This window comes from Pezoporus occidentalis, unplaced genomic scaffold (genome assembly GCF_034315485.1).
Source record: "Pezoporus occidentalis ecotype Australia unplaced genomic scaffold, CSIRO_AGI_Poc_V1 ctg158, whole genome shotgun sequence".
Lineage (NCBI taxonomy): Eukaryota > Metazoa > Chordata > Aves > Psittaciformes > Psittacidae > Pezoporus > Pezoporus occidentalis.
In genome coordinates this window covers 1,372,893-1,389,399 of record NW_026913404.1, presented here as the reverse complement: position 1 = coordinate 1,389,399, position 16,507 = coordinate 1,372,893, and the positions used below count along the sequence as shown (strand labels likewise).

The 16,507-nt window shown below is 38.1% G+C and overlaps 1 protein-coding gene across 3 annotated transcripts in view; it reads right to left on the bottom strand.

Annotated features, from left to right (window-relative positions):
* Window positions 1-16,507, bottom strand: part of CPPED1 (calcineurin like phosphoesterase domain containing 1) — a 53,242-nt gene that overhangs the window by 9,947 nt on the left and 26,788 nt on the right. For all 3 annotated transcript variants that reach the window (XM_062611817.1, XM_062611819.1, XM_062611818.1), the window contains exon 3: window positions 6,699-7,121. In XM_062611817.1, the coding sequence (XP_062467801.1) occupies window positions 6,699-7,121 (423 nt within the window). The remainder of the gene's footprint in view (window positions 1-6,698; window positions 7,122-16,507) is intronic.

The window sequence follows — 16,507 nt, the reverse complement described above, 5'->3', positions numbered from 1 at the left end:
GATTTTGTGAAACGTATGTTCTCCTAATACCTGAAAAACCATGATGTTTGCCAGTTTAATTCAAGACATACAGACTGAGCCCCAGTCTCAAAGGAAATCTAGTTGCAGTGTTTACAGAAATCCAAATAGGTTAAAACATGATGGAAAATAATGCACCCACATTTACCCTGAAATACTAAAAATAACTTCATAAGGACACATCCACCTAGAAAACAATTCTCACACAATCAGATGACACTGGGCTGGAATTCAGACTTGAACAAGCTTAAATTCGAGGTGTCTGACTGCAGTTTCTAGAATAACACTCACTTCCATTGCTTGCTTCCAAAACTCCCTGAGTCAGAAGAAGCTGTTTTCCAGCTCTAGCTCCTACTGCCCAAAACCCCATTTTGAGGCAGGTTTGCTGTGTCCAAACTGTGACTGGCCTAGTCTCAGTTGGAAATCAAACTGCTCAATCCAGCACTATGGACAGTGTAAAAATACAGAGGAAAAAATTTACAAATATAAAAATAAACCAAAGAAAAGCAGCAGATTTTCCAAATTAGGAAGAGAATGCCTGGAATAATCAGCAGAGGCAATCAGTAGCATGCTTTATTTAGACTGAGCCCTCAATTAAATAAATGCTTTTCTCAGGAAAAGCAAATGAGACTGTAAGAGAACAAAAAGGCTAAATTAATGCAGCATGAATGATACAATAAATATGTAATGGGTACAGTACAGACCTTGCTTCTCTCCCCATGCACTCTGTAGAGAATTTTGGAAAAAAAAGCGGTTCTGACTGAACAATGAAATCTATCACATGGTCCAGCTTATCCCCCTTTAAGTGCTGATTAATTAACTGTTTTTTACAGGAACTGCAGACATGAATCAGTGTTCACTGCATTTCATTTACAGGTGTATGGCTCTCCACACAGACTACAGGTGAAGCTCACAGCAAACAAAAGGAGGTATTTCTTCCCAAAGCTGTGAAACTTGAAACTCCCCCCCTGTGCTTGTGCTCTTCACAATGGTTTGGCTAGTAGGAGAGGCATGAGACTGGGTATAGGGATTGTCATTCTGGCCTAGTTACTGCTTTTACGTTAGCTGTTCAAGTTTAATGATTAAATTTGTTTTAAATTAGAACTGTGATTATCTAAAAGCCACCGCTTCACTTGCTCAAGACTGAAGAAAGAGGATATGCTAGCAAGAGCTAATCTTACATGTATTTGTCCCCAAAACTGCAGGAGCTAGAAAGGAGCAGCAGTAGAGCCAGAACAAGCAAACAGGTGGAGAGGCAGTTTTGTAAAGAAGTGAAATCGTACAGAGTGAAAAACCTGAGTGTTCCCAACACTCCAGTACCCTTTCAGAGTTTTAATAGGTAGGAGAACAAAAGCAGTATCCAGGCACAAGGAAATGCTACGAGACGTGTGTGCACACCACACACATGTATGTGTAGATAAGTATTTTTTAAAAGGCAATGTTTCTGGCAAATAAAACCATTTAAGTCACATGGATAAACTGATCTTGAATGCCTCCCCCGGAGTATCAGGCATGAACTTCTTTTTCTTCGTTTCCTTCCTCTTGCAGCATACAGCTGCTTTCTGAAGTGCCGAACAGCATGGTTGGTTCAACAGTAATACACAGGTATTACACTCAGAACAACTTTGCACTCCAAAATGATGCTCTTTCAGCTTCCCTGTACCATTTTTCTCCCCTGGGCAGGTAGTGTACATCATCTCTTCAAGACTCCAGTGCTACAAAGCAAATGATAATATTTAGTAGTCTTTGTAAACAAAATCTCTCCTGTGGCATAGAATTGATTTTATCTCATTGCAATTTGTGAGTTCTCACATCACCCCATCTGCCACTCAGGTGTTGGAGCAGCAAACAGATGTGAAAGCATCAGTCACCGCACTGTTAACAGAACTGCTCAGTGCTCAAGCATTTCTCAGACCCTGTTCTCCAAAAAAACCCAATCATTCCCACCAACAGAGCTCCAGTAGAAGGAAAGCCTTACTGGTGTCAGGATCAACACCCTGCATTTCCTAACCTCTTCAGTCAAACTTAAATAATAGCCCTTTAGAAGCTCTGTGTTATGCTACCTTCTTCATCAGTTGTGTGAATGAAACAGAACAGAGTAATTGGAATTTACAGTGCATAGCACTGTAAGAATCTTAATAAAAACATCTCATGCACTGTTGTTTGCAAACATGATCCTGCAAACTTGTAGGATCACAAAGAAGTTTTTATCAAGGAAAACTACAGTCCAGTGGATAAAACAGATTTAAAAAATTTATCAAAGAAAAAAATACTATTTAATGTCATTACAGATTATATTAAATAAATGCATCTTGTACTTGCTGAATCTCTGAAATAAATAAATGTGTATCTACATACTAGATTACATTACATTACCTGGGGAGCAGTCTTAAAACCTGTTCTTACACAGTGACATAGAAGATACCAAATTTGGTCACTGCCTGTACCATAAGTGCATCATTTCAAGGTTGAAAGAGGCTGATCTAAATCACTGAACTTGAGAGTATTTAGATTAAAATTACCTTAAATACTGACAAAGCAACACATAAGCAAGCCATGAGATTACTCACTTGGTATCTGGCCTTTGCAAAAATCAAGGTCCCAATGGCAGGAAGAAAATATTACTCCCCTGTCAACCTTGATTACATGACAAATTCATGACACATAGCATATGTTGTCTGGTAAATTTTAGAAACAGCTTTCAGCACTCCATGCTTTAATTTTGTACTCAAATATATCTTAGCTGTGGATGTTCAGAAAGCTGCTGCTCCCTTTAATACTACTCTCCTGTCATAAGATTTCTAAGAGGAGAATGTAGGTATCACAGTCTTTTAATGAGTAAAGGTGTTAGAAGTTACAGCACCTACACTCACAAATGGAATGAAAAAATATGCCATTTAATAGTTGGGTTGCTATTTTTCCCTGTATGTGCAAATTAAGTGTTTTTAAGCACATCTGAAAAACTGCTTTGAAGACATTTAAATGATCTTTTGAATTAAAAAGAAAAGCTGGAGACTGCAGTGAATTTTGTTCCATATTTTGTGTCTCTTACCCAGCGATTCTCTCTTGGACGCATAATCCCTCACCTAGATAGACCACCTATACTTGTCATTTCACATTGAAACAACCTTGTTGGTGGAAAAGTAGCTGTTAATCTAGGTTTTATTCAACAGAGCTCTTAAACAAGGTCAGACATTTGTTTAAACATTTTAGCTCATTAGGATCATGAAGAAACATTTACTAGTACATTGTGTTAAGTAACAATTTCAGTATGTTAGGCAGAAAGTCTCTTAAAGATTGTCTCTAGCATAAGAAGACCCACACTTTTCTGGTCATTGAAAAAAAAATCCTTTAACACCCTAAGAAAATTATACTGGAATGGGATATGTCAGAAAGATTATGTTTCCTGTTACATAAATGCCTTAATTTAAAACCTGATTTATCACTTCTGCTTATTAGAGAGATATGACATGCAGCCCAGAGTTTTGGCTAGACCACTATTACTACTTTATTTTTCCTACAAAGCTATGAACAAACTTATCTATATCAGCACTATCAGATTCTTCAAAGGTGACTATGCATTTCACACAGCAGAGCTGGGTAACTTTAGCGGGGCTCACAGCTCTTTCACAGTTCTTTTGTACAGGTCTTTTCTCTACTTTGCTTCTGCAAGTAGAGGAGACAGGTAACTGAGGCTAAACTTTCAGAAGTTATACAAATACACTTTCAGAAATGTATTTTCTCTTAAATGATAAACTGTGTTCTAAACTGAGTTGATTTTCACTGTCACTGAAATCACTTTTTCAAGGACAATACTGGTTATAATGCATTGACAGAAAAAATGGGCCAGGAGGATTTCTTAGATGTGCAGCTTACAAGTATGGCTTAACTCTGCAGAGTAGTAATACATATTTACAAGTGCCAGATTTCCAATTTATAAATATTTATCATAAGGACATGATTTTATCTTTAATTAGCCCAACTGTTAAGGACACTTCTAATGTGAGAAATGTAATTCAGTATTTTGTACCAGATGTAGCCTCTACAGCTAGTCTTTTATCTCTGCTTGTAATGAGCAAATACTTAAACCAAAACCATTATGTAATATCAAAGTGATTAGAAGAGAGTAACTACAGAAGATCTGGGCTCTGAATTTAAAATAATAATTTTGTGAAGTTGCATACCTCACTTTAAAGCACCTGTGCAATACCACCACACTGATCTGATTATTTCCTACACACACCTGTATCAATTTCTTTGTTCATGCAAAGACCTGAATTAATAGACTGTCCTTCCTTTCCCCTCCCTCTCTAAGCTAGACAGAATATAAACAGAAGAACTGGGATAATTCCAGGTCTGGTCCTGGGTTATCAACAACTGGAATATGACACCCATCTACTAACTCCTCAAACACTCATGTTATACTGAAATTTTACATAATTACAAAGCAGACCTTCATAGTGGTTGGAAACAGTGAGCAAGAGAGCACAAGGAAGGAAGGAAGGACCGGCGACAGGTCAGGGGAAGAAGAATAGCAGCAACCTGGTAGGCTCATTAGAAGGACAGACTTCCTTTTTCCAAGACAAACAGTTACATCAAATGTCTAAATTAAGTGCTGCAAGGGGTTGGCCTTCTAAGCTGCAAGTCATAATTAAAAAAAAGGCAAAGTATACTGGGATTTCATTAGCAATATTCTGTGTTTTAATCCCCTAAGAATGTAGGAAATGAACTGTGGGAAAACCAGTTTAATGTCTGAAATGCTGAAATAGGTTATTTGGCAAAGCAAGAGAGAATCAGAAAGTAAGTGGTGTCATTGTGTATCTGTGAATCTATGCTTCCATGATAACTGCCTGTTTGCAACCCACTGATGACATTCTGTGGTCTTACAAAGACCGCTCTTCAACTGAATGATACAATGGAAACAGAGCGCACCCGTTACTAAGGAAACTCTGAGCCAACTTTGATTCAGCTGATGTTTCTCAGCAGCCTGAGTTACACTGAGCTTTCTGTGTTCATTTAATTAGCAAAATGTTAGATTATTGTACTGTGAGTATCACCTATTGATTCATTCACTCACTATATAAAACAGCCAGCAGAAGATCAATGTTTGAACATACTCGTGAAGGAAATAAATAACATCATTTTAGGGATGGGCTCGAGGGGCACAATGGGAAATGATGGAGGGGAGGCACAAATGGGATGTTGGCACAGAAAGGAGTTTGGGAATTTCTTCTGTAGACTTATCTTTGTCTCACTGGCTTTCCATCCCTCTTCCTTTTCCCCATCATTTAAAGCTTCCCCAACTTCTGGTTAACCCTCTGGACACACATGAAGAGAATCAGTCTGAAATATGTTTCTTCAAGGGATGATAATGTAATAATGATAAATGTTACGCTGATAACATTTTGCAGTTTCTTTTACCTCTTGATTAATTATATTCCCACTCCTGAGTGTTTCCAAATGTTGGTAAACCATGGGGATGAGAGAAAACTCTACAACAGAACTGCTTTGGCTTCTACATTAATGCTTGCTGACAGTGTCCTTCTGCTAAGCAGCTCTCCCATGAACTAGGATGTGTTTTTAGACAACAGTATGTAAGCAGTCATTTAGCTGCCCAACTTTTCAAATGCTTCCCTATATTAACTATAACTAGATATAAGTACATAAACACTAGCACAAAAATTAAAAAGATACCATGAGGCATTCTCAGCATGTCTCCTTATGGGGGAAAAAAAGGGCACTTGAATCTGCAAATATGCCAGTCCCCTGGAGAGCCCTCAGATAACTGCGAATTTTGGCCCCATTGATTGGAAACAGCAGGAGATTCAGAGCTTGGAAATTAGGCTGGTTTTGAATGAGCCAAGGCTTAACAATTATATGGCAAATTAGGAACAATATCATAAACAATTTGCATTGTTCAGTAATCCAAATAACATGCTCTTATAGATGCAGAGAAAATGATGCTGATGCAGCGATGGAAGAAAATCTGGAGGGACGAGCACACCCCAGGAACATGAAGGCAATTAACAGGAAACAACAGGAGCAGTGTGGCGGAGTAGCTGCACACCATGTCTGTCTGCGTGGCATTCAAGTGTCATCACAGAGAGCGAAGGGATTTGGCACAATGGACTGTTTAGCATCTGCCCTTCACCTCAGATCTGGCCCCTATTAGTAATGGGATATGCAAGGACTGATCTTAGCAGAGCAGGACTCTTTAACACTGAATGTATCTGGAGTGCATTACACTCTTGGTTTAAAATAGGCTCAGTGTGGGAGAAAACAACCTCCAACGTAATTCTGAATTCTGTTTCCATATTTTGCGTAAAAGAAATTCTGTATTTTTCTCCTCTGGCAATACCTGATCTTCCAGTCTGTAGGCAAAAAAACCCTCAGGTTGTCTTATCTATCAATACTTGCAAAATGGAAGCCTTGCTGTTTTTCTTAAAGAATTTTTCACTTTCACTTTTTTACTTTTCACTCAAAGTTTTAGATATTGTTTGGTACTTTTTATAAAGCGATTAGATTCAGTTGATAATTCTGACAGGGAGCAATCAGGCTTATAAGCAGTATCTAAAATTCCTTTAAAACAGTACCACTGAAGTTAAATGTATTTTGTCTGGCAGCACTGCCATTAACAATTTGAAACAAAAATTCAAAACCAGGAAAGTCTGAGAAAATACCTGCTTTATGAAACTTTTCCATTAGCTCCTGACGAACTGATTTTTCCAAGTTGAAATAATCATGGTCTTCATCAGGTTTTCTCAGAAACAGAGGGATGTGCTGGAACACTATAATATGCTTGCATTTCTGCTGTTCAGCGATAGCCAGTTGCTCACCGAGCCACGTATCCTGGGCTTGCTTCAACTCAGGGCACTTGGAAGAATCAAAGTACAACTGAGAATTCAACACAACAAAGAAAACACCTCCAACCCAAAAGCTGAAGTAGTCATCTCCCCAGTTACTGCAGTAATGCTCTATTGTTTCTCTTGTTGGGGTATTGCCAATATCATGATTTCCACTGACAAATACCAGTGGTATGTCCTGGTGGGTGTCCTTCAGAACATTCTTTAAATCTCGCTCTTGGTCTTTTCTCCACTGAGATCCTACAGAAAAAACCAAACACAGTTTAGTTTTTATGCTGTCTTTTCCGTCTCGTTACTAGCTTTTGCTTATGGAACTATGCATAGTAAGACCATATTAAGATGTAGGGATCTAGAATACATCTTCACTTTAATACTGTAATGCCACTCAATCCCTTCCCTCCCACTTCATTCCCTCCCTTATCAAGTACTCCGCCATTTTGAGTAACTTGCCTTAAGCAAGGCTCTGCAGAGGAACCGATACATAGCAAAGCCATAGGCGACAAAATGGTCGGTCAGTGGTTTGCATCAGAAGCTTTAGCAGGCTGATTGTTGAAAACAGATGCAGCAAACTTGAATGGTGTAACCAGCTTTACACAGGGGCAAAACCTGGGCTAACTTCTGGTTTATATTTTATGGCTGTGCAAAGGAATTAAGGTTGTTTTTTTTTTTTTTTTCCCATTACAAGAACTACTTTAACAGCAAAAATATAATTAGTGTGTTGTGGCGACTTGGTTATATGCTGAGTCTGTTTTAAGAATGAGTATGGCATTAATTTCACAGAAAGGTAATTGTGGAGTTAGCTGGTTTTCCCTGCACCCCTGGTTTTATACTAATATGCACGACCCAGACAGTTACTCTTCTGGCTGTCAGAGACCTGGCCTTGTCTAGAAAGGTTTATCTAATTGCTAGAGTCAGGTACAAGCGCTGAGCAAAATTTAGAAAGGATTTTTTTTCAACAAGCAGTTATTTTATTCTAATGATGACAGAAGGTTTAGATTTTCTGAAGAGCAATCTTTAAGCAGGGGCCACTGCTATGCTCACTATTCATGAATAAACTGAGTATTTATAAACTGTATTTTGCTCCACAATACACAACATATACCGGTATTATATACAACATGTCTCTAACACAGGCCCATTTCACAAGTAACAACTCCATTTTTTAACCAAATGGGATTTTTATAAGAATTCTGAAATCAGATTTATAAACGACATTTCCACACAGGTTGATAAAAATCAATCACCATGTGTTTTTAAATTGTTTTCTGGTTTTTGTAACTACCCATGTACATTATACATAAAAATGTATTAGAGGGGCTCTAGCAGTGTAACTATGAGATAAAAAGGTTTTTGTCCACATTTCTTCACCTATGATCAATATGTTGACAAACACTGACCCTTAGTCACTATTATTAGCAAAGCTTTAAATTCCTTTTCCATACCCCACAGGTATAGGCTGAAGGACCACCTTACTGCTGTTACTGGAATTCTAAAGCTCTGGAAGAACACTGTGAAAAAAACATATTCATATCACGTTTAAAATAAGCCTAGATGTAAATATAGATGTGAGATTTGATATGTGGTGCATAAAGTCAAAATCGACAACTCTTGTGCTTAACTGTGTATAGTCATTGCAGCAAAGACTTCAAGTAACTTGGGCATGTGGTACAGAGAGTAGTGGGCAGCAGATCAGTTTCAGGAGGTATATTAATGTACCAGGATCCTCCTTCCAGTTATGGAAAATATCTTTATTAATCCTAGAAAATCAGGGCAAATGACATCTCATGCTACTTGGAAGAGCTGAATTTAAAAGAACAAAACCAGGGTTGTAAATAAACCTGGCACACTATTGTTGTCCATGAGGTAGGGAACCTGGCTGAGAAAGCTGCTTTTCCTGCCACTCCCCACCTTCATATGCAAAGAGTTGGAAATTTCAAACCATAAATACGAAAATGTATGGGGGAGAGGGGCAGGGAAAAGTTCAGTTAAGATAGATATTATCTATATATATCTATATATATACCTATAGATATATACATTACAACCTGTTCAGCTCCATGCGATCACTTTGGGAAATTCTGCTAACAGTTTCAGAGCATAAAGATGTTTATGCGTAAATTACAGAAATAATTTGTAGAATTGTGTATATTTCTTCCCAGTGGTGAAATTCAAGCTCTAGAGACTAACAGATTAGATTTGTTGACAGCAGGGCATTGGTTCCTTCATTTAATGCAATATTATTTCTATAGCAACAGAGAGACATATTCAGTGTTTTATTGCAGACAAAAGATTGCTCAAAATGGAACACAAGGTCTCTGTCCAAAGAGCCCAGGAAATAATGCTAAGTAAAGATTATTTCAGAATAGCTGTATCTTGGCTTGACCTTTTCTTGGGAGAAGGTCAAAACAACTTCAAAAGAAGAGAAACACACAGAGCTAAAGGTAGGACAAGGCAGAACTTTGGAATCTTTGGTTGTAGTGCTGGAGGGAAGGCCTGGGACGTACACACTAATAGGGAGTTGTACCACTGTAGCACGCACTGTTTGTGAATAATAAGCCACACCACTACACAGTGCCACCATGGAGGCACCTCCCTCTGATTTACAACTGAGGTAAGTAACGGATAAAGAAGATAAAGAAGATCAGATAAAGAAGTGATAAAGGAAGCAACTAGAAAACTACAGTGGTCACAGCCATTGAATTAAAAGTATGCCCTTTAATCTCTACCAGGCACAGAGCTAGCTATAATCCTCATTCCAATTATTATGAAGAACCTTATTATTTGATAACACGTATTTGTTTAGCTAAGATAGAGTTTTGTTGTAGGTGAACAGGAAAAGAATATAATGCCAAAAGGCAGTGTAAAAAAATCTTTTAGGAAGTGTCGGTGTAGATGTAACTGAGTTTCTGTTCTGTATATCCTGGCATCATGTGCAATGACATTTTTAAGTCCCAGGCTACAATATGCTGTCTTTATGTTAGGTTCTGTAAATACAGACTTGCCCTGAGATAAATGACTTCATAAATTAATAGCCCATAACACCCCAGTTGGTGTTTAGGAGAAACATGACAATGAGAACTGGTACTAGAGCAGCTGCCTGCCATTTCCAACAGCTTCCCAGTCTCATCTTTGAAAATGGAGTGATGTGAACAGGAGCATAAAGGTGCAATGCCAATGTCCCTGCTGCACTGCATCTTTCTGATCTATTTTATATCACTATTTGCCCAAACATTTCCAATATTCTTTCCTGCGCTGACTAAAGGAGTCAAGACAACCTGCCCTCACTCACTGAAAGAGCAGATTTCAGTAAAGAAAGTACTTTTAAAGCATTTATGCTGAAGCTGGCTTCAGTCAGCAGAAGTAGAATTCAGAGATTATTCTGCCAAAGAAGTAATCCTTCACTAATCCACAGTCACAGTTTACTTTGGTATTACACAGAACAGAGCACCTCTATAAGAAAGTGTTGGGTTTGGGTTTTTTGATGCCATAGCTGTAAGAACAGACCTATTTACCCCCAGACCACATCTCTGCAATGAAGACCACCTGCAATTGCATCTGAGGCAACTCTTCACTCACTCACAGTAACCTCCATGAACACTGTACCTTTTCACCCAAATAGTAGTCAAATGAGAAACTAGCAACTGACAATAGCACCCATTTTTCTACTGATATGAATCCTTTTGGGGGTGGCTTTTCTCAGGAGACTGAGCAGTACACCTTGCATTCAGCTGTTCTGCAGATCTTGACACAGACAGAACTGCGCCTGGTTTGCTACACGAAAGGCTACAAACACCAAAAAAACCATAGGCCTAGCATCTGACTTTTAAAGTTTGGCAAGGGGGCCTTCACTGAGCCAGAGTACATCCCTACTGATGCTCTGCACCAGGGCACAGGGGGTTCTGTCTCTGCAACATCTTCAGCTGGCTTAGGCTGAGGACCAGCACAGGTACTTTTAGGATGAAGCTACCCTCCCAAGATGTCTTCAGCCAGTTTAACAATAAAAAGGTAGCACGATCATTTCCTGGATTTTTACATTACTCAGTCTTACATATTTCTATGTATTTTAAAAGTACCCCAAACTTAGAGGAGTTGCAAACACATCATTTTTAAAGGAAAGCAGAAATTTTCAGTTTGAAAAAGAAGATAAAAAGAAAATTGTTTAACTATGAGCTTTTATGCAAGCAGCATTCTTGAAAAGCCCTGATACGACAACTGCAACCTGCCTAACATTTAACCCAAGAGACTGATTATCAAAGAACAGGTAAGAGCTAAATTGTAGATTAAAATACTATACAAAATATCAAATAGAAATAGTATCTAAATCTGATAGAAGCAAAATAAAAGATGTCAAAATATCACCAAGGAAAACAGAATTTATAAAAACACTGGGCCTGTTCCTTCTATAATTGATTATGATAGCAAAAGAATGACATCCAAAGACAAGTAATTCTTGTTGGAAGCAATCACACAATCATTACAACCAGGGCTTTACAGTGCATCACAGTTGCTTTAATCAGTCTCATCATTTGAAGCACTTTCCTGTTCTTGAGATATGCCTTCTTTTTTTTTTTTGCTTTTCATGACTGAAGCCATTTAGAGGACTTCCCCTAGCAGTATTCCCTAACTTCCTAGAGAAAAAGGGTGTCCAAGGCTATATTCACAGCACGCTCCTTTTGTTAATTACTTCCACTGAAACAAATATAACTGCTGCCTCTACCTCTGTGGGGAAGCAGTCTCCTGCTCAAAACGGGATTGCCTTTCATCTCTGCTGTTGTTTTGGATGCCTGGCTTTTGGCTCCAGCTTAACAGGGCTACAGCTAAGCTCTGTCATCATCCCTCCCAGTTGTCCCCTACCCAGTGACAGCCCCATTCCTGTGCCTGCTACTTTGGAAGGCTCAAATGCAGTGGCATCACCAGTATCAGACTGTATCTGTTACAGAGTCCTTCTGCAGTTACATCTTTAGTGCACCTTATTTTTATGCACTAGCATAAATAAAGGTATAATTGAGTTCTAATCTTGTCACATCTCAAATACAGTTTTCTGATCATTGCAAACCCACTCCAGCAGCCCTTCAGAGCTTTGGAGCTCTGACACCACTCCTTGCCGTGCTGCCTTCTTTCCTAACCTTCCCCATCTCAGTGTAGGCGACTCCTCTTCACTGTTTTGGCCAAGCTCCTACCCACTTCTCATTTGGTTACATGTTACCACTCCATAGAGGCAATGATTCTCTCATTGTCCATGAACAGTTAAAAAAAAAAACACTTTGCTCTCCACATACATTTCTCATAGGATGCTACAAGGATGTGATAGTAGATGGGGCACTGACAGAGAATGAAAAGACCACCCAGTTCAGTCTTACTGATGCCCTTGTCAGCCTGTATTCTTCACTGTTTCTTAGACATTTATATTTCTAATATTCAAATAGCCTGAAATCTATTTTATGAAGTTCAAAAAATTATTACACAGTTAAAAACAATGTAAATATGACCATTTTCACTACTGAACAAACTGACTACTCAGTCTAACTTATAAAGAACCTCATCTCATTAGTTTGACCAAAAGGCAGGAACTGACACACTCATGTGTCTATAGCTGTGACTTAGTTTTAAGCACACTAGAAACAAGTAATAATCTGTTCTGAGACACAAAAGTGAACAAATTAAGGTATTTTCTCAAGTTTATTTAGTAACTTGGGCACTGAAACAAGAAAAAAATAACTCTAGTTTTGGCTAATAATTAACAATTATTACATTAAAGCAATGACAAAACCCCCAAAGTGAAGGAGGAAGCCTATGAGGGGTTCAATTGCTCCTAGAGTTTCAGTGCATGGCATTAAATATGACTGCAAATGCCAACTTTTCTGGAGTGCCAGCCACACAGGTACCACTTAACAACCTAATTCCTGGCATTTACTGTTCCACCTTCTGCTGTGAAATTATTATTCTTCTCCACTCAAGCACAACTTTGCTCCTCTTACTCATCTCTTAGCTATGCAGAGCTGTCACATCAGGCATAGGCCATCACCACCTTTGGGCCTGTTTTTCTGATTAAATCATCACAAGCAGCAAAAATACCACAATGTTACAGGAGTTACAACAACAAACTTAGTAAAACCAAGCTGAAGGTATGAAAAGTCTTGCTTCCAATAACTTTATTTTTAAGAGACAGAGGAAGATTTTTAACTTTCACATCTTCTTCCAATGACTACCTGTGAGAATTTTACAGCTTTTTGAGGCCTTCATCATATTTACATTTTCGTATTAGTTATTGCATCACAAATAACTCTTTGAAACAGCAATCCCTTAAATCCAACAGAATTGCCTTCACTGTTAAACTGAGAAATGCTTGCCAAAAGTGGGTACAATTACTTCAAAAGACAAGCACTTTTCCTGATGTCTAAAGCATTCTCTACCCTTACAAAGACATCTTTGCTATAAGAACAGTGCAGAATGAAAAGGCAGTTAGTATCAGCCAGAGGCAACAGTTCAGACAAACCACTTCTTCCTTAAAACATGATCTCAGCTCAAATAATCTTTTGCCAGTCTTTGGCCCACACTCACGCTGGCTGTGGAGTATTTAGAGAACAGCTTACACCACACACAGGGAACGAGGCTTCCCCCAGAGCCACAAAGAGAAACTGGATGCTCCAGCCCAATTCCTACCCATTAAAGCCACATTACCATCCTTTGACTACATTAAGAGCTGGCAGCTTGGAAAAGGCAGTTCAGCTTGACTGAGTTAAAATCATGTGGGCTAGATCTTCTGCCAAACATTTCCAAGGAAAAAGAAGAAAATCCTTTACAGTTCAGAGGGATGGAAAAGCCTGGAAATGTGCCTTTTAAAAAGCAAACAGTTTTAAACTAAAAAGACAGTTCTCATCACCTTGTCTGACCATACCTGCATAATGCAAAGCATTGCCTTTGTGCAAGTTACTATTTACAAACAGCAAACCCAATTCCAAAAAAACCCCAAAGGAGGTAATGAAGATCCTAACACAGAAATAAATTTCATCTACCACGTGTGAAATAAATAACCCACTGTGGATGTCCACTCCATGTATCCATTTTCAAATGTTCATAGATAGGAGCTGAACTGCTAAAACTGAGAAAGAAGCAAGAAAAGAAATAATATTTTTATATGCATAAATACATACAGATATAAAATCTAGATTTTCAGTACCAGTACTGAAACTAGTACTGATACTTGTATCTATAAAATATATTATGTGAGAGACTTGTATAATTAATTACATCTCAACGATTTTAACAGAGAGAGAGTTACTGTCAACAGGATTCCTTAGCTCAACTGTGGACAGGACTAGAGATTATGGTCTAAAATACAAACAAGTATATACCTGCTGAAGATTAAATATGTGCTTCTGATGACGCAACGATTTCTTTGCAATACAAGACTGTGATGAACCACTGAACATGCATGGAGAATCTCTCCTACTCTGTACTCTTGTGCTGATAGAGCAAATTGAATTTCACACTAAGCAGTTTGGAGTCTTTGAATGCTCCATAATGTTTTACTAGAATCAGGTAATTACTATAAAATGTTTATTTATGCAACCGTAGTGACATTTCTTGAAACAGGTATTCCTACATGTTTGACAAATAATGTGCTATGTGCCCAAATTCTTAGACATTATTAATTCACATTAGGTAAGAGTTTGGAGAAGAAGATAGCCATGAATCCTTTTGCTTTGGGCTCCATCCTAGTGAGCATAGCAAACTTTTCATGGGTTGCAACAAAAGAAATGGATGCAGTGATTTTATTTAGATTGAGCTACCCTACTGTCGGGAAATGAGGTCAAACTTAAACACTGCTCATGTTATTTCAGGTGACAGTACAAAAACCAGCCCCACTCATCAGGCAGTGACATTTTTATAAAAAAATTATTTAACAAGCAACATTCTTACCAATAGCCTAATTCAGTAGAAACAATTCAAAGCCACTACTTCTACTGTGCATCTAAAAAGTTGATCTGTGCCTCTTCTACTTCCTGGTCTATTATAAATCTCCAATAACAGAGAGTCAGGAATTGGGATTTAGCTGCCAATTCTGCTGAAACCGCATGTGACAGGAGACTAGAGCTACCCTCCTCCCCTGCCGTGCCAGGCTGATGGGGGTTACAAAACCTACACACACTTGCTTTTGTTTGTAAACCAAGAAGCCAGTTCAAATGGCAAAAGACAGTAAATACAGTAAAGGTGACATGCTTACTCTAAGTTTTAAAGCTGGAACCGTATTTTAAGACACCTTTCTTTAACCTGCTCATATGCCTGTTATATGGACAAATCAAACATCAGCATTCCTGCTCTTGCCTTCTTTATGAGAAAGGGAATATTTAAAAGAACTATTATATAATTAAAACTGTATAATATATATTTATCTGGCAAGTTGTTTTGTTTTTTTCTTAAAATTAATGTTCCTTTGTTTTAGCAAAATAGGTTATTTAACAGTAGTTTAAAAGCAATAATAAAAGCAGTTCACAGACAGATTTACTGTGCTAAAATCACTCTTTGAGAAAGATATGAAGCATTGTCAGGCATTTTTTCTCTTTGTAGAATGTCTTACTAATTTGCTGTATATAATATTAAGAACATGAATGGGACCTGACATTTCTCCATAATTTATTCTGTTTACAAATGTATAAATGACAGCTTGTGGATTTGCATACAGATTCCATTACATTCACATCATATCTTGTGTGCAAAACCCACCAGCAGCTAATCTCCAAATCTCTCAACAACCCCATTATTGAAATGTGGACAAGTTAGTTCATATCTGATGTAATAAAGTACAAGTGCAACCGTCTGCCTCCTAAAAAGGACATCAGCTGAACTGACTGCAAAACAACTGCAAACTTAGAAGTCTGTACATCAAACATCTGTGAAGTACTTCCTATGAAGGAAGAACATACACATGCAAACGACTCTGAGCTTTAACAAATATAAGAGCTGTGAAACAGTATTACCTCAACATTCCTTTTTAATGGATCCAAAACCAAAAGACAGGTAGGACTTCCTGGGAGATACCAACTTCAGCTCAAAGGGAAACCCAAGTTTTCACTGACAAGCCCTGGTCAAGCCCAAGACTGTTTTTTGAGTAAGAAATTTTAGAACATTCACAACAGGTTTGAAACAATAACACTCTGATGAGGAACATTTTCTATGGTCTGTGCTTTCCCCTTGATTTAGAAAACTGAACAAGGTCAAGAATTTTCTTAGAGTTACTCTGTAAGGCTGTAAGTTACTCTGTTTGAATTATACACTGCAGCCTATGGTTTCAGATTTAGGATCTATAAGAACTACACTTTTGGAGGAAGCACTCAATATTAAGCAGAAACAAGAGACAGAAATAGTCTGGACCACAGCAGTTGCACATCAAATTTGGGCATGGGAAATAAGCGCAAGATAATCCAGTTAGCAATTCTCTCAGGAGAGAGGATGTCTTCAAATGTTACAGTGACTATAAACGGAAATGAAGCCATACCACTGTCTGGACACCAGAACCATCAGCTCTGATGTTCCTCAGCTCTGAAGCTGTCTATTCTGAATGTAAATAATTTCACTCTCTCTAGCATGCATGTCAGAGCTTATAAAAGCTCTGATTGTATAAA